Raw genomic sequence first — 23,199 nt, 5'->3', positions numbered from 1 at the left:
TTTTAATTATATTTTAGTTTTTTTTTTCTATCTCCCTCTCTCGGGCTCAGATCTGAGATGAGCTTAAGTTTTGAATAAGTTAGATATTATGTAATACGCATTTCTTTTTAATCTATTTGTCGTCTTCTACTTGTATCAATAAAGGCACTTTAGGAAAATAAATTAATTCGTGTACCATTAAAAGTACCGACTTCCATATTACACGTTTTTCGCGCTGATAATGAAAAAATCTATAGTTGGAATCGTTTGAATATTTACTGAAACAGAAAAATAGATGGATTGTAGTTGGAGTTGTCATATTGTGTGTATGACGCAAAGCAAAACTAGAAGAGTTGGCTATACAGCAAAAGTTCGTTTTATCGCGAATCTCGCTATAACGAGTATTTGGAAGTAATTGTCAAAAGATATAAAAAAAAATATTTGGTTATAGCCAGTTCAAAAATTGAGAAGTATTCGCTTTTAACGTCAAAAACATGATCAAAAATGCCGGTTTTGGATGTCTAAATTTTATGAGTTGAAAATCTGACAAACTTCAGTAAACGGAGTATAGTAGACTCTCGACTACCCTTGCTCCGTATTATCCTTCTTAGTTTAAAATAATAATTACATTAATGACTTAATATTCTTTTTTCACATTTATGTAATCATCAATGAACGGTAAAACAAGTTCAAATAATATTTGTTAGAGCTTAGTCTATGCTTTATACGTTTATGCTTTGTTCATTTTGAAAGTGTGTATTTGCACTGTACGGCAGTGTTCCCAACAATGCAATGGACTCCTTCAGTAAAAGTGAAGGCTATAACGGACTTTATGTAGCGAAGGTAATTTTCCACGAAATCTCCAAGTCTCCCCAAGAAATCCAGAATATGTGTTGTTTCTCATGATTTGCATATCAAAATATTGACAATTATTATTGATTATCAACTTCAAAGTATTGAAGTTGAAAAATTACAAAATGTGAATGCAATAGTAGTAAATAATGATGATTAAATGGAGGCCATTCCACGGAGGACGGTCTCACGGGGGTCAGTTGAAAAACACTGCTGTACAGTGTATATGATTTTATGTTTCCTGCAATTAAGTTCGATTTTATAATGGTTTGATCATTTTATCATTTTTGTTGCACCACAGTCATTTTCTGCACAGAGGGCTAATTTGACCGGGACCTACAATTTGTCGTCAATTCCGAACGGCAGCGTTTTTTTTTATACTCACCGAGTTGGTGCGCTAACCCCTCGGTGTTGGACTCCCCTGCGGTAGCAATCTTTTCCTGTGGTTATGCCACCGTTTCTATTGTACCCCTGTGTCAGGAAAGTTTCTGACAAGGACGAACAAGGCATCGAACTCTCGACACCTCTAAACATCCTTTGGTACTTTAGGCGAGTATCTTATCGACCTGGGCTACCGTGACCACTTTATGAAGCTTATCTTGAAATATGTGCAATATTTTTATTCTTGGACTTCCTTTTCCGGATAGTTCTGTGCAGTAAATTTTTAAAACAAAACAGTTCACCGAAGTACATAACAAACACTTATTAAGTACTCGCATGTACGTCGAGGTCAGATAATATGAATAAAAAGTTTTTTGGTATAAAAAGATATTTCTATGGTGTGTGGGGGGGCTTCCACCACATTAGGCCGTATAGTACTAGTTCGATTTTTATTGAAAAGTATAATTTTTGAATTACAATATACATATGCTTTTTTTATAATTTTTTTTTGTATTAGTGGTTGATGTCGAAAGTGTTTGTGCCACTTTCGTTAGTGATGGGAGTCGAATGGAAAGATAAAGAGATGGTCGCAAATCTTCTTGGACTGAAGACAGTCGTCAACGAGTTCGTCGCTTATAGAAAGTTGGCGGAGTTTCAAAAGGAGAATCTTTTATCGGTATCTATAACACCATTCCTATACTTTAATCTTTTGATGCCGAATATTTTCGAAAATAATTTTTGTTACACAGTAATACATGTGTATTTCGAATCGTTGTAAAATATAAGAATATGCTAAACCAGGGGTCTCCAACCTTTCAGACCTTGCGGGCCAAATTAAACTTTCGACGAAGTCCGCGTCTATAAAATGTATTTGCAGCATTAGATTTGGCATTGCCATGCAGAAGTCCCACCGTCCAGACTTTTCAATTCCGTGATTTGAATGTGTTTGATCCTACGATGGAAAAAAAAGCCAAATATAATTTTACATGGATTTTTTTTCAAGAAGGAACCGAAAATTACCACGTTACAAAAAATGTTAACAGAAAATTGATTACTTAGAAAAGTAGCGGAGGAGTATTGTACGTTCCATGCATGTAAGAATATTTGACCCTTATGATACATAAAAGACTATTAAAGACGTCGGCGCACAGACATTTGTCAAAAAACACATATTTTTGGATTTTTTAATTCTTTAAAATTTTTTGCATCTAACTGCGTTCAAGTATTTGTTCTATTTGCAATGAAAGTATTTGTTCTACTTGCAATGAAAGTATTTGTTCTATTTGCAATGAAAGTATTTGTTCTACTTGCAATGAAAGTATTTGTTCTACTTGCAATGAAAGTATTTGTGATACTTGCAATGAAAGTATTTGTGATACTTGCAATGAAAGTATTTGTTCCACTTGCAATGAAAGTATTTGTTCCACTTGCAATGAAAGTATTTGTTCCACTTGCAATGAAAGTATTTGTTCCACTTGCAATGAAAGTATTTGTTCCACTTGCAATGAAAGTATTTTTAAAGTATTTCAATATTAACCATTGGCAGGCATGCTACTGTTTGCCATTGAAACGCTCTTTTCCTCAAACTATGTTTTTTGTCTGATAAGGAACATTTTTTTCGAGTGCGTCTCTCAGCAATGAAATGTTACATGCTTCGCTTTAACGAAAAGATTTCCCATTAAAATGATTAAAAAAAAAATTATAGTGCACAATATGGGTGAATTTGGGTGATTTCAGAGAGAGAAAATATTGCATGTTGTTGAAGTTAAAATTCCAAAAAAATAAAAATAACCAGCATCTAAAACACTAAAAGATCTTGCTAAATTGTACGAAAATATCCACAGAATTGGAGAAAAAAATTGAGGGCCTAAAATGAGAATAGGAAATTTTTCAATGTTTCTAGGATTTTCCCCATGAAAAAGCATGGGAAGCCAAGATCGTGCACCAACTCCGTTAAAGTTGAAACGACAAAAATGTGATGCACAAAAACATATTTAGCGCAAAAAAAAAAAAAACCCCACCAGTTAAACAAAATTGCAGTGCTTTCTTCCAATCTTAAGCAATACGATTTCGAAATAACATCTAATGGAAATTCTCTACTCAATTGAACAATTTTAAAGTTTTCTTTTTCTTTTATCCTTTCCGCTTCCATTTTTATGAAATGCAATGTCACGTAACTTTTCTTTTGAAAAAAAACAAAAAAACTTTTCTAGTTTCATGTATGCTATTAGACGCTACCAAATGACGTAACCGAATGTCGAAGTGAGAAAAAGGAGCCGTTATAAAAACAAAGCAAATGGGAATTATTGTTTCTGCGCCATCAGTTCGACTTTTACTTCTTTCTTGGACCAAAAGTTTGAAGATTGGAAAAGAAACTTTGTGTCCTCTATATACACACACACACACACAGAGAAAGTTGACGTCGTCGGTGGCAAAGAAAGATAAAAAGAGAAAATACGACTGTCGGAAAATCGACATACTCCGGGATGATGTTATTTTTGAGAGTGGAACTATCCAGTAACTCCGTAACATATCAAACCTATAAAATACTAATAAGAAGAGCAGCGAAAAATCAGGAAGAAAATGACAAGGAACTTCCTGCTCATGATTAAGCCGTCAAAAGACGGTATTTTCTATTTTTCTAAGGAAAAGGAAAGACGAAAACGTGACAAACGGGCTGTTGTAATGGGAAACAAAATGAAATTACAGTTAATGTTAAGAAGAAAAAAAAAAAAAATCACGATCCTAGAAGTAGTCATCGCTTTGCTGAAGAGCTTGAAGAAAGCAGTTATGCTTTAATGATAGGGGAGATCGTCCAAATACAGTCGGACCTGCTCAATCGCGTAACATACAGATAAATGGATATCCCGCTTGAACGGATTAAAATCACCTAGAAATAAAAAATTTCCCGTACAATAATAACCTTCCCTGCTGCATAGAATAATTTCAACTTCTCTCGTTATCGTATCTTGCAATTCACACGATAACTGTAAACATATTTTTACCATTATGTATATAGGGTGTACTGTAAGTCCTAATACGACCTCATCAACCGAGGGTTGTAGAGGTATAGTTTTATGGTTCTAATTTAAACAATGCGCCAAATGTGTTCAAGAATCACTCCGTACCGGTTTCGAGAGTAAAAAAAATCTAAATTTTTATACGGTCCTACTGTTTTCTAACTTCCGATTAAAATGTTGCTGCCCTGTCTCTTAGGAGGCCAACCAAAAATAAAATTCCTCTTTTCCAAGTGCACTATTCACTGATAGATTAAAATTCGAAAATCGGAGAAAAGTTGGGAAAGCACCGCATAAACTAACGAACAACGCTCCTTTCCCCTCATTTATGCGATTCTTTCCCAACTTTTTTTCTGGGTTTTGAATTCAAATATCTCAACGATTATTTCACGTATAGATATGGAATCATTTTTGTTTGCCTCAGGAGAGACAGGGCGACAATTTTTGAATTGGGAGTTAGAGGACATCGGGGAACAGTATAAAAATGTGGATTTCTTAATTTAAGACACGATATATTTCACTTTTGAAACCGGCGTGAAAGTGATTCCTAAACACATTTTGACACATTCATATTAAAACCATACCTCTACGACGAATGGTCGAACTCGCTGGACACCCTGTATAATATTTTTATTATTTAAAACATTTGATAATTATGGCAAATATGTTTGTAAGGTAACAACACTCACAAAAAACATAGACTTGGGAGGGGGGGGGGCTTAAAGTTTTTTAGTTGTATTCAGTACATTTAACTATTTATTTTACTTTTTGTTCTCTGTTGAGGGGCCACATACTTCTTAACATGGGAAAAAGTTAAAATATCATTAAAAATATTATTTAACCATTGATTTATTAGAGTTTTTTTTTATATTTGTGAATTCACATATTTGTGATTAAATATTATATGTTATATATACAGTATATGCTGGTATAAAATTTTATATATTTCTGATACTTAATGTTTTTGAAAATTTTCAACAAAAACACAATAAAAACAGCTTGCGTGCATGATAAAATGACATGAAATCAGTGAGCCCTTACAATATTGAAATTAAAATGAAGAAAAACGGTTCATTTCATAAAATTAACTAAAAGATTTCAGATCCATTTATAAATACTTGAGATTTATAAAAAAAAAAAATATATTTTTTTGAATTTTTGAAAATTTAAATTTTAAATTAAATTTTAAATAAGAATGAGTCAATGCAATTTTAACCTTTTAGTTCAGTTTATGAAATGAACCATTTTTTTTCTTCATTCTAATTTTAATATTGCATGGTTACATTGATGCCATGTCATTTTCTCATGCACGCAAGCTGTTTTTAATGTATTTCTTTGAAAAACTTTAAAATTTAAGTATTAAAGATATGCAAAATTTTATACCAGCATAGGATACGATATTTAATCGAAAATATGTGGAAAAAAGTTCTAATAAATCAATAATAGTATTTTTAGTGATATTTCAACTTTTCCCCATGTTAAGAGGTATGTGACTCATTAAGCCAAAAGGGAGCGCTGACTTTTTCAATAGAAGCAAATATATCAAAAATTTGTCTAAAAAACTATGGCTGTATGGTATGCAAAGATGTAAAATTAGAGAAAATTACCGCGCAAACAAAAAAAAAAAAAAGGATTTGAGTTTGTGCAATAAATTAAAAGTTTTGGGAGCAATAAATACAATAAAAAAACTCAAACTGAAATGGCCAAAAAGTATGGGATTTCTCAGAATGTCTGCATTAAGGAAAATATTAATGAAATTGAACATTGGCGAAAAAAACGGAAGCTTGATCAGAAGAGAAAATTTAATTGCGTTTGTATATTGCGATATTTTATGCTGAAAGAGCCAAAAATGCGTTAATCAACGACGCCATCATTAGATAAAAAGCACAGGAAATCAACAAAGATTTTGAGAAAACTGTGAATACTTTTCTGCTTCCGAAGGATGGTAAGTAAAGGAACAATTCGATTTCTAAGACATTGCGAAATATGTAAGATATCTTAAAAACTGTACTAATGGTCTAAAACATCAGTTGAATTATTACCCGCATAATCGAATACCCAGCTTAATCGGATAATATGTGCTTTAACACCGATATATTTCCGTTTAAGCGGTGCCGACTGTATGGTCCTCATGCTTCATTTTGGGGCCTGGCCAAACTATATGTACCTACTTTCACGATTTTGATATTTTTTAATACAACTGTTTTTTATATATAATAACGTGCTCCCCACGCATTCCTAAGGGATCAGCATGATCCGTCCAGGAAATTTGTTAATGTTAGTAGACATCCATGCCCGAACCGGGATTCGAACCCAGACCAGCGCAGTGAGAGGCTAGCTCCTCTAACTCAAAACATGTAAAGATGAAGATAGGAAGAAAAACAGGCTTTTAAATTATTTCGTGTATTTTAAAACAAATTTAATTACAAAAGTTTTGAAAATTGTAGTTTTTAAACGGTTTTCTAAATATGGACCCAACCGCCATGTAATTGGATAAATAATCTCTCAAAAAGTCAATTAGAAACATAGCCAGCCTTCGGAATACTAATTTTCTTCTCCCTGGGCACCCCCAGGATCTCCCTCTGCTTATGGCCAATGAAAGCCTATGACATAGTATCTATGTAATAAAGATCTCTTAAAATTTTTACCCAATTGTTATTTTATATAGATGCCACTACCACATTGAATTTTTTCTGTTGATCGTTTTTCATATTTATTTTTAGTTTTAGAATCACTTCCTTCGCACACGATGTATGTATTTGTAATAATTTTGTTCTCTAATTATTGTTTTTTCAGAGCCGTTCCGAAGCAATAGCGACTTTTGCTCTGTGTGGTTTCTCGAATATCAGCTCTATAGGTATCCAAATAGGTGCGTTAGGTTCCATGGCACCAGATAGGAAACCCGAACTGGCATCTCTTGCTTGGCGAGCGATGCTTGCTGGGTCTGTCGCTTGTTTTATGACAGCTTGTATCGCAGGTAATTCTGGAATACTTTTATCACTGCAAAAAGAAAAGTCTTCACTGTTTGTCCTTTTTAAATTATTTAACATTTATATTTTTCATTCTTGATATATAGGTGCGTTGCTGGAAGATTTCGATTGAGCACAAGCCATTGAATAGGATTGAAAATGTCGAATGAATAACTTATAGTGAAGCAGTGTTTCTCAATCTTTCTGTACCAAAGTACCAGTAAAATGTCTGGAACAATTCAACGGACCAATAATTTACAGCACGAGTAGTGGTCACGTGTTCCGTAATTTATGGGAAATTCTTGTATTTTCACATATTTTTTGCCCGTTGCGAATTTCTTCACGCAACTGTCCCGTTTTTTAACGAAGCTTATATTAATTTATATACGAGGCAAAATTTCAGTAAACATTAGTCACTCAAATTTTGCCTCTTAATAGCTTTTCGTATTTTTTTCTGTGCAATATAGTCGCCTAAGATAGGATGAACGACTTTTTTTTCTTCGTGAAATACATTTTTGTCTACTGTGATTTGAACAAGGGCCTTTATTCTTTGCAATTCAGCAATTCTAATGAATTCGTCCGAAATTGCATTTTTCGCCTACACTTAGCGATATCCTGCATTTCTATCGATGAGATATATTTAGTTATCCCGAGCATGAAGGCTTCATTTTCTTTGTTTGAATCCATGAGGATATTACTTATATCAGTTACAGAATTGGATGATGTTTCATTCAATTGCAATTAAATTATCAAGTCTGCTTGCGGACTATAGGTTGAGAAACGCTGCTGTAAAGAAGCAGTTTATGAGTGAAATGCTTAGTGATATTGTTTTTAAGTGAATAAAATAATTTGTCTTCAATTTTATTATTAGATATAGTGTGTCATTGATGGTGTAAGCACAATGTTTGAAATGCCTTTGGATATTACAATTCATTATTATATCACGGTTCATTGATCTATGCCCGAGATTCACCCTTAAAATCCACCCATGGACCGCGATCCTAACTCGAGTCGCAGGGCTTCCAAAATGGGTCGTTCAAATCCATCAACAGCCAAGGGCTCTTGAGCTATGGGTCACGTCCGAAACTTGATTCGCAGAAGCTTCCAAGACGAGTCTTAAAATCCACTGAGAGACAAGGATTCTTGAGCTATGGGTTACGACCTAAACCTGATTCATAGGGGTTTCCGAGATGGGTTGGTCTAATCCACTAACAGTCAGGGGCTTTTGAGTGACGGCTGACGAATGAAACCTGATTCGCAGGGGCATCCGAGATAGGTCTCAAAATCCACTTAAAAGCAGGTCACACAACCAATACCAGATTTGCAGGGGGTTTCCTAGCCGGGTCGTGCAACTCCACTAACAGGCAGAGATTCTTGAGCTAAAGGTAACGACCCACACTTGATGCGTCACGGGTTTCCTAAATTTCGAAAAACCAACAGTCCCATGGGTTCACGAAGCTGATATTGTTGTTGAATTTTTCTCGCGGCTGGGAAATGGTTAAGAATCCTGATGTGTGTATTTTCATGAATCTTATTTTACAAAGTGGTACGAGAAAAAAAAAAGATCTAATGTTTGTACGCATAAAATATTTTTGCTTAAAACTTCCCACGCTCCAAGTTTAAGACGCCAATTAACTAGAAGAAAAATTCGTATTTCCTGCGGACTTTCTTGGCGGAAAATGAACTTTTATATATTCTATTTTTTTCCCCTCTCATTCTTTCTCCCAGCTTTTGACAAGGGAGCTTATAATTAATTTCGTGTCTTATTAGATCATAAGTAAATGAAATGAGGAAGATGAAAAATATAAGAAAAGAGAGAGAGAGAAAGCTTAATGCTTTCTCAAAACAACGGGAAGAAAAGAAAGAGCGGAATTTTCAAGGGAAGCCCTCGATCAATGCGGTTACTTTATTAAAAGCCTCGCGCCAGGGCTTTTTTAAAAAGCTATGTCTTAGGTGACAGACTCCGAGTAATTCGTGGCTTGACGTCGCTGTTTATATAGCTATAAATGGTTAATTAATTGCTCGACGCACATGCATATCTTGTTCGCTAAAGAAAGGTTGACGGGGGTGAGAAACAGCTTTAATACATTCTTTACATTAATCGGAACAGCTGTTGAAAACAAAGTTAATAATTTTGTCATTTTGTTATGACACTTCTTTTATGCTAATGAAATATGTACATACAAGTTCACCGATCCCCTAGCCTTTTGAATAAATTGTCTCATAGACCGTTTCCTCCCCTCCCGAAATTCTTGAATGATTTTTTTTCGCTATTATACACTGAAAAAATAATACTCATTTGACCCAGTGGCTTTCTGCCCTTCCGAAACCAAGGACCTGTAAAATGTCTGAAACAATTCGACGGACCACTGATTTACAGCGTGAGTATTTTCTTTCTTTCAAACCGATTACAGTCCAGGCTCTACCGGCTTTAGCGAATTTTAGCCATTGTCCTTGCCAAGGGGGTGGGATCGTGTCAGAGATAAAACTTTATTAAACTCAGTTGTGTGAATGTATAAGTTACGGTAAAAAATGCTCAAATCCTCTAACTGCCAGGGGCTCTTGAGTGATGGGTGATGACTTAGGTATGCTTCAAAGGGGCATCCGAGATGGGATAAACTTAAAATCCACTTAAAGCCAGGGATTCTTGCGGTCACGCCACCAATAGCAGATTTGCAGGGGTTTCATTAGAGGGGTCGTACAACTCCATAACAGGCAGAGATTCTTGAGCTAGAGGTCACGACCCACACTTGATGCACAGCAGCTTCCTAGCCGGTTAATATATATAATAACCGGTTATTATGCATACTTATCAATCGTCTAAGTAAGTTTGATAAATTTATCACTTTTACCGGTGAATATGCATAATACACAAGCGTCGTCGTGAATTTGATAAATATGAAAATAATTCCAAATGAGTCTAGTATGTGTGATGAATATAGTCGGACCGCGCTATAACGATAACAAATTTTGCGATCGTAACCCGATATAATGATAATTTTACGATCACAAGAAATTATTATTATTATATTATCAATTTTAATTTACTTAAAATTATAAAATAATGTAACAAATTTGACGATATTACACCGATATAATGATACAATACATGTATGAATCACCATGCAATAATATAGTACGATTTATCATGTTTACCAACCACGCGAGTATTGGGTAATATGCATAATCTGCCCCTGAGTGTCTTGGTGGTAAGATGCTCGTCTACCAGCGTGAAGGTATCCGTCAGGTCCCAGGTTTGAACGGGGGGGGGGGATAATATACATAACAATACATTTTTTCCATAACGAGCTTGAGGTGACCACCGATAGATGGCGCCTTCATTTCTAACCCAACTTGTTAACGGCAGTAAATTGCATCAAAATGACATGCCGGGGTTGGTGTGTGGTGAAGTAGTCGATTTAATCTTTTCGGTAGTTCAGATATTAATGAGATCGAGACGGAACGAGATCAGCACATTTCCAGTCTTAGTCTCAGTAACTTTGAGACAAAACGATCTCAAACTCTGCTCCCATCTGCATTGAAAATGTCTTTTGTTTGTACATGGATATTAAATACTTTGGACATAAAACTAGACATAAACATAATATTCTTCTAGATCGTGATACTCTTTAGCACGTTATCTTCTTGCACAACTAATACGTCTGATTTATCCCAGGTGTAGACGAAACACTGAATCTTATATGGAATTGCCGTCTATAATTACAGACCTCGGTATACCCTGAGTACAATAAAACGCCTTTTAACAGACACCTATCAGATGCGGTCACCCCTATTTTATGGCCAAATAATAATTTCCCTGGTATTATAAAATGTATGCATCTCAAACCCCTGATTAACGGTCACCCCTCTATTAAGGACGCATGTTTTTGTCCCACTGGTGTCCCTCAAAAGAGAAGTTATACTGGATCAATAGAATTTTCTTCATCAATTAATTAATATTAATTTTATTCATCAATTAATTAATATTAATTTTATTCATCAATTAATTAATATTAATTTTATTCATCAATTAATTAATATTAATTTTATTCATCAATTAATTAATATTAATTTTCTTTATCTCCGAACGCGGTCCTTTCCCCTCTTACCTAGAACGCTTTAAACATAGAACAAATCTATGTAAATGCGGTGAAGAGGGTACCTGCCATTACGCAACATCATTTAAATTCACGGAAAATCTTCATTTTCTCGCGGGTGCACAGAAAAAAAAACTCGATTGTCTAGAAACACAACAAATAATTGAAGACAAGCCAAAGAAACAAAGGCTATTAAAGATTATCCAGTTCATTGACAGCAATCAAGAACAGGTGATCTCTGCAGAAACAATTGAAAGGAAAATTCCTCCATCGCACAGCACTCCAACAGCTACAATGTCTGACTCAGATTCAGACCTATTAATGGTTGAAGAGGATGGGCAATGAAGTTTGGATATTACCGTTGTCGTCAAATATTGTACAGTGTGTGTCTCAATAAAAAATATGAATGCTCTGCTTTATAACCGTATAGTGCATTTAACAAATGTTTTCCACAGATACATGGATGATTGTCGCATCAGCTAGGCGCTGTCTGCCCATATCCTCTGAAAATATCTGTACATATTACAGCCTTGTCTGTGCATATTTGTGCTTTTGTAAACATTTTTTTCCCTCTTTCTATGCTTTTTAAAATTATTTTTTTGTGCTTATTTATTTTATTTTAAATTAAAATTTTTTTTTTAATTCAGTTTAATTTTTATTTATGTAGGCTACTAATTTTTAAATGCAATAAATATGGGGCATGCAGAGATACATTGGGTGGGGTGTCACGAGGGGTGAGGTTGGCGTCTGGTCTCCCAGGAGCGAGGAATACTGCTAGGCTTTTTTTTCATGGCCCAGGTCTTTGACCACCATTTCTTATATCTCTTCGTTGAGACAGAGCGGCGGGTCCTGTTCTGGCCAGGAAAAAAAGCTATGCACCTGATGACTGAATAAGTGCAGGGTGACTTATTGACGAGCAATCCAAATTTGTTAATTATATCAGAGGAATCATCCTAAATTGACATTATAAGTGGGTGACGTTGAAAGTTATAGATGTTTTATCAAGTTCTGACTATATGAAAGTCTTGGCAAATATTATTGCATACTGTATTTGGTGCGTGAAAGACATTAAAATACAACTTGATGCACAGTATTTGATTGGATTTGATTGTGTTTTCCGTTAAAAAATATCTTGAAAACGTTGACCTCTTAGTTTCAACGTAACTTTCTGGATTCTTTGGTGACATTATGACCAAGTTTGACGGTGCATTAATAGACTTATAATACAATCGATATTATTTTCAGAATATGATTCAAACGTGTTCCCGACACGAGCATTTGAACTCCAAATTAAGAATTATAAGGTGGATGAAAATAAGGTGGACGAAATCATATAGAAATGGCAAAGGAAAAAACAATACCTATGGTCGTAATATTATTTATTGCAAACGTTAACAAAGTAAAAGGCAAAGCAAATCAACATTTTCACCCTAAACCCTGCCGAAATTTATACATACTCTTCCATTTTCATGTCAGCCATATAAATAACTCCCATATTCTCATAAGAAGCCTGGAAATTTTCACAATAAATAAACATAAATGATATTTGCTAATAACCTTTTAGTTGCCGCAAGTACGTTAAAACAGTGATTACATGCTTGAATCTTGATCAAACCCAAGTGACCATAGTTATAAACATAACTCATAAATAAATAAACTAAACCGTATGCTGTGTAGTAGAAGCACCGGGGATATAAATTCAGCTCACAGACCTCGACCCTAACGACCATGTTTTATTAATGGGGATTTTCTGACACCTTATGATGTTATCTCTTGTTCAAATAATAATGAAACATAAAAATAAATAAATGAATAAAATAACACATTTCACGTGAGACGGTAATTACTAAATACAAGTAAAAAAAAAAAAATAAAGGTTTTTTTTCACCAAAACGATTCCAACGCATTTTTTTTTATGGACTAAATACAAAGAAAATAGACTAAAATAAGGAAAAAGAGGGAAATATTTCTTAAACATGATGGGGGGGGGGGAGAATAGGAAATGCAGGATTTCTTAGACAGAAGACTTATAATACAATTTTTATTATATTCAGACTATGGTTCAAACGCGTTTTATGAACCCTAAACAAAGAGGTTAAAGAAATACAGAAATGGCAATGAGAAAAAAGAAAATCCATGGTCGTAATATTATTTATTGCAGACGTTAACAATGTAAAAGGCAGTCTAAAAAAAATATTTTCACCCGAAACAATGTCGTAATTTATACATATTGTTCCATTTTCATGTCAGCCATATAAATAACACCCGTATTCTCATAAGAAGCATGAAAATTTCCACGATAAATAAGAATAAATGATATTTACTAATAACCTCGTAGTTGCCGCGAGTCCGTTAAAACGGTGATTACGTGCTGGAATCTTGACCAAACCCATTTGACCATAGTTATGATCATAACTTAAATAAATAAATAAAAAACTAAACCGTATATGATGTGTAGGAGGAGCAAGAACGATCTTCCGGGATATTCCAAGCTATAAATTCAGCTCACAGACCTTAACCTTAACGACCATGTTTTATTAATCGGAATTTTCTGACATCTTATGATGTTATCTCTTGTTCAAATAATAATGAAACATAAAAGAAAAATAAGTAAAATAACATTCCACGTGAGACGATAATTACCTAATACAAGTAGAAAAATAAAGGTTTGTTTTCACCAAAACGATTCCAACATACTTTTTTTTAATGGAATAAATACGGAAAAAAAAGACTAAAATAAAGAAAAAGAGAGATATTTCTTAAACATGAAGGGAGGAAAAAATGAGAAAAAAGTATGAAATCCAGGATTTCTCGGACAAGACGCGGAAAACATGAGACTCATCAAAGTATAAAAACATTTAGGGTTTCTTGTTTTTGTTGCTCCCGAAGAAAAGAGAAAAATTGGGGAAAAAAAGAGTTTTTCTCCTTTTATCTGAAATTATATATATTATTTTTTTATTTTGGAAATATCATATTCTTTAAATTACATGTCCGAATAGAAAAATGTATTTTTATTTATTTTTTTTACTAATGTATGTGATAAGTAATCGAGGGGCTATATCCGTTTCGTTGAGAGATTTCCTTTTACTGAAGTTTTCATTTCGTTATGTTATTAAAGACCGAAAATAATCGGACCAAAAAAAAAACGGAAAAAAATTGATTTCTTAAAATTATATGTTTCCGACGGTAAAGTTTCTTCAATACTTCTTCTTACGCTGGTCTCTATTACGTAGTGTATTAAAACCCTCTCTGTCAGTCAATCATTTTTTTTTCTACCATTAGGGTTTTTTAAATCGTCAAATTGAACTTTCTCCCACGGAAACATTTCTTTTCAAGTTATAAATTTATGTTTTTATAAAAAAATATTTTTTTTTTGTCCTTGAGAGTAATGCCACTGTCAACTCAATCGGATGTATGAGTCCACAATTCCACGATGACCTATAATAATATTAAACCAAAAGAAAAAAAAAAAAATCTCGTAGTAGTGATCCATCATTATTTTCCTCAAGACCAATTCAAATAATGATAGTAATAATAAAGCAATGATGGATATCATTCCGGAAGTTTCCCGATCCTGAAATGTACAGGCATATAAAAAAAAGTATGCCCGGTCAAAATTTTTATATGCACAGGGCATGTCGGGTAATAAATAGATTTATCCAGCTCTGGGTCCTACGTTCAAACATAGCAAATAAGCATTACGATATTCAGTTTTACGTTATTTTATTTGTTCAGGCTCATGAAGGCAGAAGAAACATCGTATTAACCGATATTTCACTCTATTCGATTATTTTACAAGTGGGCACAACTTATCGAAATAATCAAGTATTCTAAAAATTATTGAAAAATTTATTTTTTAAATAAAAAAAGAACGACAGAGAAAAAGAAGTAAAAATAGGCCTAAAAATTCATGTATGAAATTAAAAATTACTCTTCAAAGCGAAACACAGATGACGCTAAAAACTTAACTAATTTATTCTGGCATGCACAAGTATCGAAACCGAAACTGACTAGAAAATTCTTTTTCCGCAAAGCAAAAAAAAAAAACAACTATGCTAACTGATAGTTGATTGAATCAAACTTCTCTCTATATAACTGAACTTAACTATAATAAATTTTATCAAATATAAGTTTATAATTAAATGAATCCAAAAAAATTGATAAACATGTGTTGCTAAAGTGTGTATTAATTCAAAATGCAGTGTTATAAGTCAACAGCAAATGACGCTGATAAGATGTTTTTTTATTGAAATGAAATTATTGGAATTGAAATTGTTGAAGTTTGGAAAGTCAATTGTAAGTATTGGGTACACGCTTAAAAGCACCATAGGTTCCAGGTTAACGTGATATTTTGGCGTCTCTAATTAGCTGAAAGTACCCGCTTATAAATATTTGCCCGGCCGGGGGCTAGTATCTCTTGCCCGAAAATAATTTCCATGATTTCTTTTTGAAAATCATAGCACGAAATCTCTCATTATGACAAGTTCCCCTTATGCATTTAAGGCCCCCGGGTTGTGCCCACGGCCGCTCTTATCAGACGCGGGGCCCGGTGTGAAAATAGTTTCGGGACTCGTTAGCCCCGATTATATATATTTTGTGTGGGGAAGGATCGGCACCGAAATATTCATGCATTGTCACAGAATATACAGGAACGCTGAAAAAAATCCACTCAAAAAATGTAGAGACAATTAAATGTAAATCAATTAACACAAAAATTAATGAAAATTTTGAATCGATAAAAATTCACAACTGAAGAAAAATTTTAAATTGATGAAAGAAAAAATTTCAAAACGAATGAAAATCAGAGCCTAATGATCTGAGAATAAATGAAATTTTAGAACTGATGAATCAAAAATGAAAAATAATTGAAAGATATGATTCCAGTAAAAATGAAAATTTAGAATTAGGTAATTAAAGAAAAAATCCCAGAATTGATGAAAAATCATAATTAACGAGATAAATAATTCAAGAATTGATGAAATAAAAAATATCAGAATTTTGAGAGAGAGAGCGACGAAAATTCAGAAATAACGAGGGAAAAATCCCAGAATTGAAGAAAGTTCAGATTTACAGAAAGGAATAATTTCAGAAATGGAATTAATTCGAAAATTCTATAATCGAATCAGTTTAAGCTCAGACACCTTATTTACTACAAAAATAAAAGAAAAAAACAATATAGTCTATATTGTATATTTTTTTATACTTCTTTTTCCACAAAGTGCCCTGCCCCGGGTTCATTATTGTTGTGCCCCCAGGGTTCATTTGTTGTTGTGCTTGTTTTAAAGAGTAAATACAGTTTTCAAACTTAGTTAAACATAAAAAAAGTTTAAACCAATTTTTTTTTTATCTTCAAAGGAATACAAAATGAATAATCGATATAATAAACAAAGGTAATTTTTATACATATTTATTGAAAGTCGTACAAACAGGGATGTATTGTACAGTCAAACTCGATTATAACGACCTTGGTTGTAACGAAACCTAGCTTATAACGTCAGTTTTGTGGCTTGAGCCGATTCCAATAGAGAATAATGTTAATGAACCCCTATAACGTCGATGAAAATGCTATGAATTCGGATATAACGACACAAGTTTCGCCGTTTAATGACTTTTTGATACCTAACGATGGGAAAAAGGATTTTTACGAAATTTGGAGCTCCGAAGTGTTCCTAATTAACATGACCAGTATACAGACATAACTATTTTCCTTGTAATTTCGTCCTTTCCGATTTTTTCCATTGCAAAAATGGCAAAAATCTTCTCCGGTAATTTTTTTTTGGCCTAAATTTACTTTAATTACTTATTCTTACTAGAATAAGTGATGGAGTTTTTTATGCATAATTTATAAACTGTATGAAAATGAATATATGGCTAGAAATATTCCTCTCTCTTATTTGGCATGTAAATTTTTATTTCCCGTGAAATGCATTTTAAGTCACAGTATATTTTCTTGTAGTGTATTTATTGTCATATTTGGCGATTTCTCTTATAGTTGGCAATATTTTTGGCGAGAATCGGTGATAGCTCGTATTTATGATCCAGATTTCTTGTTTTCTCTTGATCGAGTATGGTCATCCTAATCGATAATTAAATAGCTTCTTGCACAGCAAGCTGATGCAGGGCCACCCTTACCAGGCGTGAGGCCCAGTGCGAAAATTATAGCGGGGCCAGCGGCGTCTTAATAGTTTCGGTGCTGCTCCTTAGAGCCGATTATATATATTCTGTAGGAATGGAAAATGTCAGAAAATGGCAATGATGAAAATTCAGAATAAATGAAATAATTTCAGAATAAGTGAAAGAAGTAATTTCAGAATAAGTGAAAGAAATAATTTCAGAATAAGTGAAAGAAATAATTTCAGAAAAAATGAAAAAAATAATTTAAATTCAGATTTCCAGAAAAAGATAAAAATTCTAAAATTTATTTTAAAAAAAATTCCAGAATTACTGGAAATTCAGAATTTAGGAGAGAAATAATTCCAGAATTATTATTTATTTCTGGATAAGAAATGCAGAATCTATGAAAACTCAGAGTTCATGAAAGGAATTATTGTTACCATAAGCGGGGGGGCTCCTCAAAACGCGGGGCCCGGTGCTACCGCACACCCCCTAAGGGCGGCTCTGAGCTTATATATATATATATAGTTGTAATATTTACTCGCAAATTCAGTTCTACGAAGAAATCGAGAGACGGGTAATATTTCTGAAGTATAGATGGCGCCAAATCACAGTAATAAAATTCCCCGCTTTATTAATTGCTAATCAATCTCAGTAACCTTTGATAATTATGATGATGAAAGAAACCTTTTCCCAGGAATTGTTACGGTACTTATTATTTTTGCATTAATTTATTTCTGAAAAAGCGGAAATGAAAGGAATGAAATCTAATTCTCACCTAAACTGAACAATATACTATATAAAAAACGCATGTATTTTATCTAAAAATGTTTCATTAATTTAAGTTTTTAGGGATATTTCAGCTTTGAAGATATATTTTTACTAAATTAGAATTTAATATGTAGTTTTGATAAATTATTTATGCAAGATTTATAGTTTCTGAAAAAGTGATTCAATGAACTAAGGGTGGGGGGGGGGGGGGTCCTGACGACTTCGACTTAAGGAGGTTGGGAGCAGTGGCAAAATTGGCATTTAGCAGGCTCCCTTATAGTTAGGGTCAAATATATTTGGTTAGGGTTAGTTAATATTTTATGCTATTTGAATTCGGAAATGTGTGTTGTTGTTTATCGATAACTTGTAAATTTTATCAGTTCGTGCGGACATGTATGTCGTAAACATTTCTACGAGCAGTGCCTTCGGTGCCTGTGAGTACTGTTGGTGCTCATAGGCGGAAATAGACTTGAAAGTCTGGTGGGGGGGGCAAGTAAGACATTTGCCCTGGCCCTAATCGCATAAACTCAGATTCTTTCTAGAAATACTTACGATTTTTCATACATTGACATAAACTGTTGTATTCCACACATGGTCAACAACATCATAAATGAAGGATTTTTCAAAAGACAAATACAGACTCGAATCACACAGAGATTCAGAAATAAAATATCTTTTCTCTCACACAACAGAAATCAATTCCTCACCTCTAAAATTCAATATAAATACCCTTCAACACAATAACCCTGCAAATAGAACTTTCACGCATTCCAAAAAGTATATATTCAACAAAAGAGTTCGGTGAATTCTATTTTGAAACATGAAATATGTCCAATGTTCCTCCAATGAAACAAAATGTACTTTCTCTCACAACAGCAATCAAATCTCCACCCTAAAATGTAATATAAATACCTATCAATAAAATAACGCCGCAAATCAAACTTTTAAGCATTCAAAAAAATGTTCAACAAAAGAATTCAGAGAATTATACTTGGAGACATGAAATATTTCCAATATTTCTCTAATAAAACACAAAATAAAGATATGAAGACATACTCAACACATCCCATAACCCAACGAGTGCAAAAAAACAAACAAATTTCCATTAGATAGAAACATTTTCCCACAATCTTTAACAACTTTAAATTACAATTTTACGTGGAAAAAGTTCCGGTCTGAACCATTATTTTCAATTACATCTCAAAGAAAAGAATCTGCCCATCGTGTTAATAAACTTTATGTCTCGCAGTTCCAATAAGTTTTTTTTGAAAGAAAAATATTTCAATCTTTTAAAAAATGTATGATAATAATTTTATTTATATATATAGATTCCCCGTTTTACTTTTTTTTAAATATAAAATATATCAAAAAACGGAGCCACATCATATTTGAGAAGTGATAAATGTTCTTAATATTTGGACAAGTTCAGACAATTACTCATAAACTTTCATCTCTAGTGGGTCTTTTTCAATTTTCAAATACCACAGAAAAACCAATTTTTTAAATGGAATATTTTTTTTTGATATTATTTTTTTTTTCTTTTCTTGCCATTGGGAAGATTTCTCCCTCGATGTTCCCAAAAACCCTTTTCCCCTCGAAAATTACTGGCAAAAAAAGGCGAAGGTCCGATGCGTGTCAGTGACAAATGAAGTGGAAAGTCCGATAGATTTATGGCGAAGAAATATTTCTTTTTTTTTGTTATTATTATTAATATTTTTATATTTAAAATATTCCTCCGTCTTCTTTTTTAATATTTCATATTCTAACGTCAAATTCCTAAAGTAGAGATTGAATCGTCCATATAGTGAGACAGAGACTTTTATCTATTTTTTTTTTTTTTTTTGAAATTCAATATGAAGGTCACAAGAAATGTCTGAAAAAATATTGACGGCAAAATCTTTTTGAAATTAAATTCGATTTTGTATCAGTGAAATATGTTAAATTTATAGCGTTTTTTTAGCTATGGTTATTGAATTTGTATTTGGTATTTTTGTGTTCACCGTCCGTGGATTGGAAATGTTCATAAAATTATCATTATATAGTTCACATGTGAAAATTTCATTCATCAATAATGAAATCTTGAGGAGTAGAAGAGTTTATTTACCACAATTTTGTGAAGAAAATGACGATTTTTATACTGAAATCTGAAAGCCATATATATTAGGGCTGGTCTGATTAATCGATTAATCGGGGATTATTTGTTAATCGCAGCTAAAAATTTTAGTTGAGTTAATCGACTCGATCAATTCGATCAAAATTCGATTAAAGTTTTTATCAAAAGTTTATAATTTTACGTGATTTATTTGACTGAACTGATTAAATATCTTAAATTAAGTTCCTATACATGATATTTCAGATAAGTGACCTTTTAAATGTGGTCATAAGTTAAGAAATTCCAGGATATGAAAGTTTGTCCAGCATACCGTCCCCCTTATGTCAGAGACCATCCCAAATGTGCAAATTTTCACTTTTGGGTTTATCAGCTGGTTGCATCACTGGTTTTGATAGAAACGTGCAAATGTGCATCCCCTATTGAAACACTACTAAATCTACTTGCAAACTATTATACCGTTTAGGAGCTAGGAATAATCATCATTAAGAGGCTCGTTAATCATATTTTACAGGTCATTTAGAGAATAATCTGAGTAAAGAAGGATTTTGTGTCATGTTTCTTTTCTTTCAAACCGAGCACAACACCGGTCTATCGCCATGAACAATTTACTACCGATTGAGTTGCGGACTGTTGCTTTTTCTGGCAAGACTTTTAACGGGGAGATCGGCTCGTATTCGCGCCTTGAAGTTGGGGAACACAGAAAACCAACTTCAGCCCATCACCAGTGTGCCATTTGCATAAATGATCAGTTTCCCATTTATCATTTTTTTATTCATTACGTAAATCATTAAGATATACATATAAGGATAGCAGTGGTCCCAAAATTGACCCCTTGAAATCTCCGCCTTTGATCGACTGACTACTATTTAGTAAGCAATCTATTTCTACATATTGGTGTCGGTTTGCCAACTACGATTTGAAAATTTTGTACATATATATATATATATATATATATATATATATATAGACATTTCCAAGGCCTTCGATACAATTAATCACGAAAGTTTATTATATAAATTATGATGCCAACAGAAAATAATTTATATAATAAACTTTCGTGATTAATTGTATCAAAGGCCTTGGAAATGTCTTGAAATATTGCAATTGTTTCTTTATTATTGCCTACATTATTAAAGGTAAAATTAGTGAATGAGATTTGGGCTTCTTTCAGTGTTAGACTCAGGCAGAAATTCATATTGGTTTTTTGTAGAAGAAATGCATTGCATCTCGTTAATATATTAATATGAGTTTTAGAGAAAATTTTTAGTAATGTTGCATCGATTTCGTCTTCGTCAGAGCTTGTTCTTTCATTCTCAATCTTAGTATAATGGTTTGAACCTCACACTGGTCAGTTTCTGTATAATAAAAAGAATGCACGTTTGATTTTATATAAGACCTGAAATCATTTTGTATTACATTTGTGGAGTGATTCATTGAGGTGAAGCATTCATTGAAATAATGAGCTATGTGCCAATTGTCCCCCTCAGGAAGTATTGACCTTTTATTATTATTATTATTATTATTTTAAAATAGCATTAACAAACCCCCCATTTTTCTCTACTATTTGCGCATTCTTTAAGACGTTTGTAGTAATATTAATTTTTTGCTATTTTGATCTTATTTCTAAATACTTTGACTGTTGTTTTGTATGAGATCTGATAAAATTTATCTCCGGAGAATTTATTCATTAATTCGAAAAATATTTATTTATTTTCCATCTTCTCAGAAAAATTAGCTGCAGATAAGACGGAGCGGTATTTAATCCACAGTAAGAAATTCCGAAGTTTTATAACGTATAGTACACAAAAAAATAAGATTATGTAGCAAACAACCGTGTTCATGTAAATTTACCCGTGCACGTGACTTGAATCTATGTGAATATGCTGTTTGTTTATAAGCTCGGTTCAGAAGCAGTCACCCAAAATTACGATCGCTGCAATCTTAGAAGATGTTGCACTGCTGCAAAGGAGATCTCAATCATAAAAAACTGATAAAAAGTTTAATTAGATGTCTTTCCAACCCATTTGTACAAAAAATAATGTGAAAATAATTGAACGTAATAGATTTTTGAGCCGGATACCAGTGCTTTCTTTCTTTCAAATCGACAGAACAACTCCGGTCTATCACCACATGGGGAAGTTTCCTACCGAAGGAGTTGTACCAGAAGTATGCTTATGTACGTAGCAGTTCACGCGCGTATCTAGTATTCTGCGTAAATAGTGCTGCCACATATTTTTCAAACGCATACCTGTGCCGAAGCCTCGAAGCATTTCGCAGTGGCCTGGCGATTAAAATGCTTACACCTTACGTAGTTACCGAGTTTATAGAAATAATGAAGGAAAAACCTCAATGGAAATTGTATTCTAGAATTGGTGGAAGAAATAATTTTAAACTCCTTTTTAGAAAATATTTTCGAATCAATGACAAAAATAATAATAGAAATGATTTTACACATATTGACAGGATTAATTCAGAATTACATTGTATGATATAGAAAGTATTTTTGAATTAATGAAAGTTCATAATATAAATGAAACATATTTCCAGTATTATTGAAAGAAATGTTCTGAGAATAAAATGTAAGATATATATTTAACGAAAAAATAATTTCAGGATTGATGGAAATTGATATTTAAAAAAATAAATTTCGGAATGAATGAAAATTTTCACCGTATTAGATAAAAATAAATTTTAGAATTAATGAAATTATTATCAATGAAAAAAAAGGAATTCCAGATTAAATGAAATTATTATCAATGAAAAAAAAGGAATTCCAGATTAAATGAAATTATTATCAATGAAAAAAAAGGAATTCCAGATTAAATGAAGAAAGTAATCCCAGGATAAATAAAATTATCAATACAAGGTGCTTTTTCGTTTGAGCCCTGGGTCCCACTGGGTTCAAA

At 33.0% G+C, this 23,199-nt stretch overlaps 1 protein-coding gene across 2 annotated transcripts in view; it reads left to right on the top strand.

Annotated features, from left to right (window-relative positions):
- LOC149078613 (solute carrier family 28 member 3-like) overlaps window positions 1-8,060 on the top strand; it is a 50,568-nt gene extending 42,508 nt beyond the window's left edge. For both annotated transcript variants that reach the window (XM_089240743.1, XM_089240744.1), the window contains exons 11-13: window positions 1,730-1,888; window positions 7,026-7,206; window positions 7,306-8,060. In XM_089240743.1, the coding sequence (XP_089096869.1) occupies window positions 1,730-1,888; window positions 7,026-7,206; window positions 7,306-7,331 (366 nt within the window). In that variant the 3' untranslated portion in view covers window positions 7,332-8,060. The remainder of the gene's footprint in view (window positions 1-1,729; window positions 1,889-7,025; window positions 7,207-7,305) is intronic.
- The last annotated feature ends 15,139 nt before the right edge of the window (window positions 8,061-23,199 follow it).

This window comes from Pholcus phalangioides, unplaced genomic scaffold, assembly GCF_987345545.1.
Source record: "Pholcus phalangioides strain wild (caught in Gottingen) unplaced genomic scaffold, Ppha-v1.0 ptg000013l_1, whole genome shotgun sequence".
Lineage (NCBI taxonomy): Eukaryota > Metazoa > Arthropoda > Arachnida > Araneae > Pholcidae > Pholcus > Pholcus phalangioides.
This window is presented reverse-complemented; position numbering and strand designations above follow the sequence as displayed.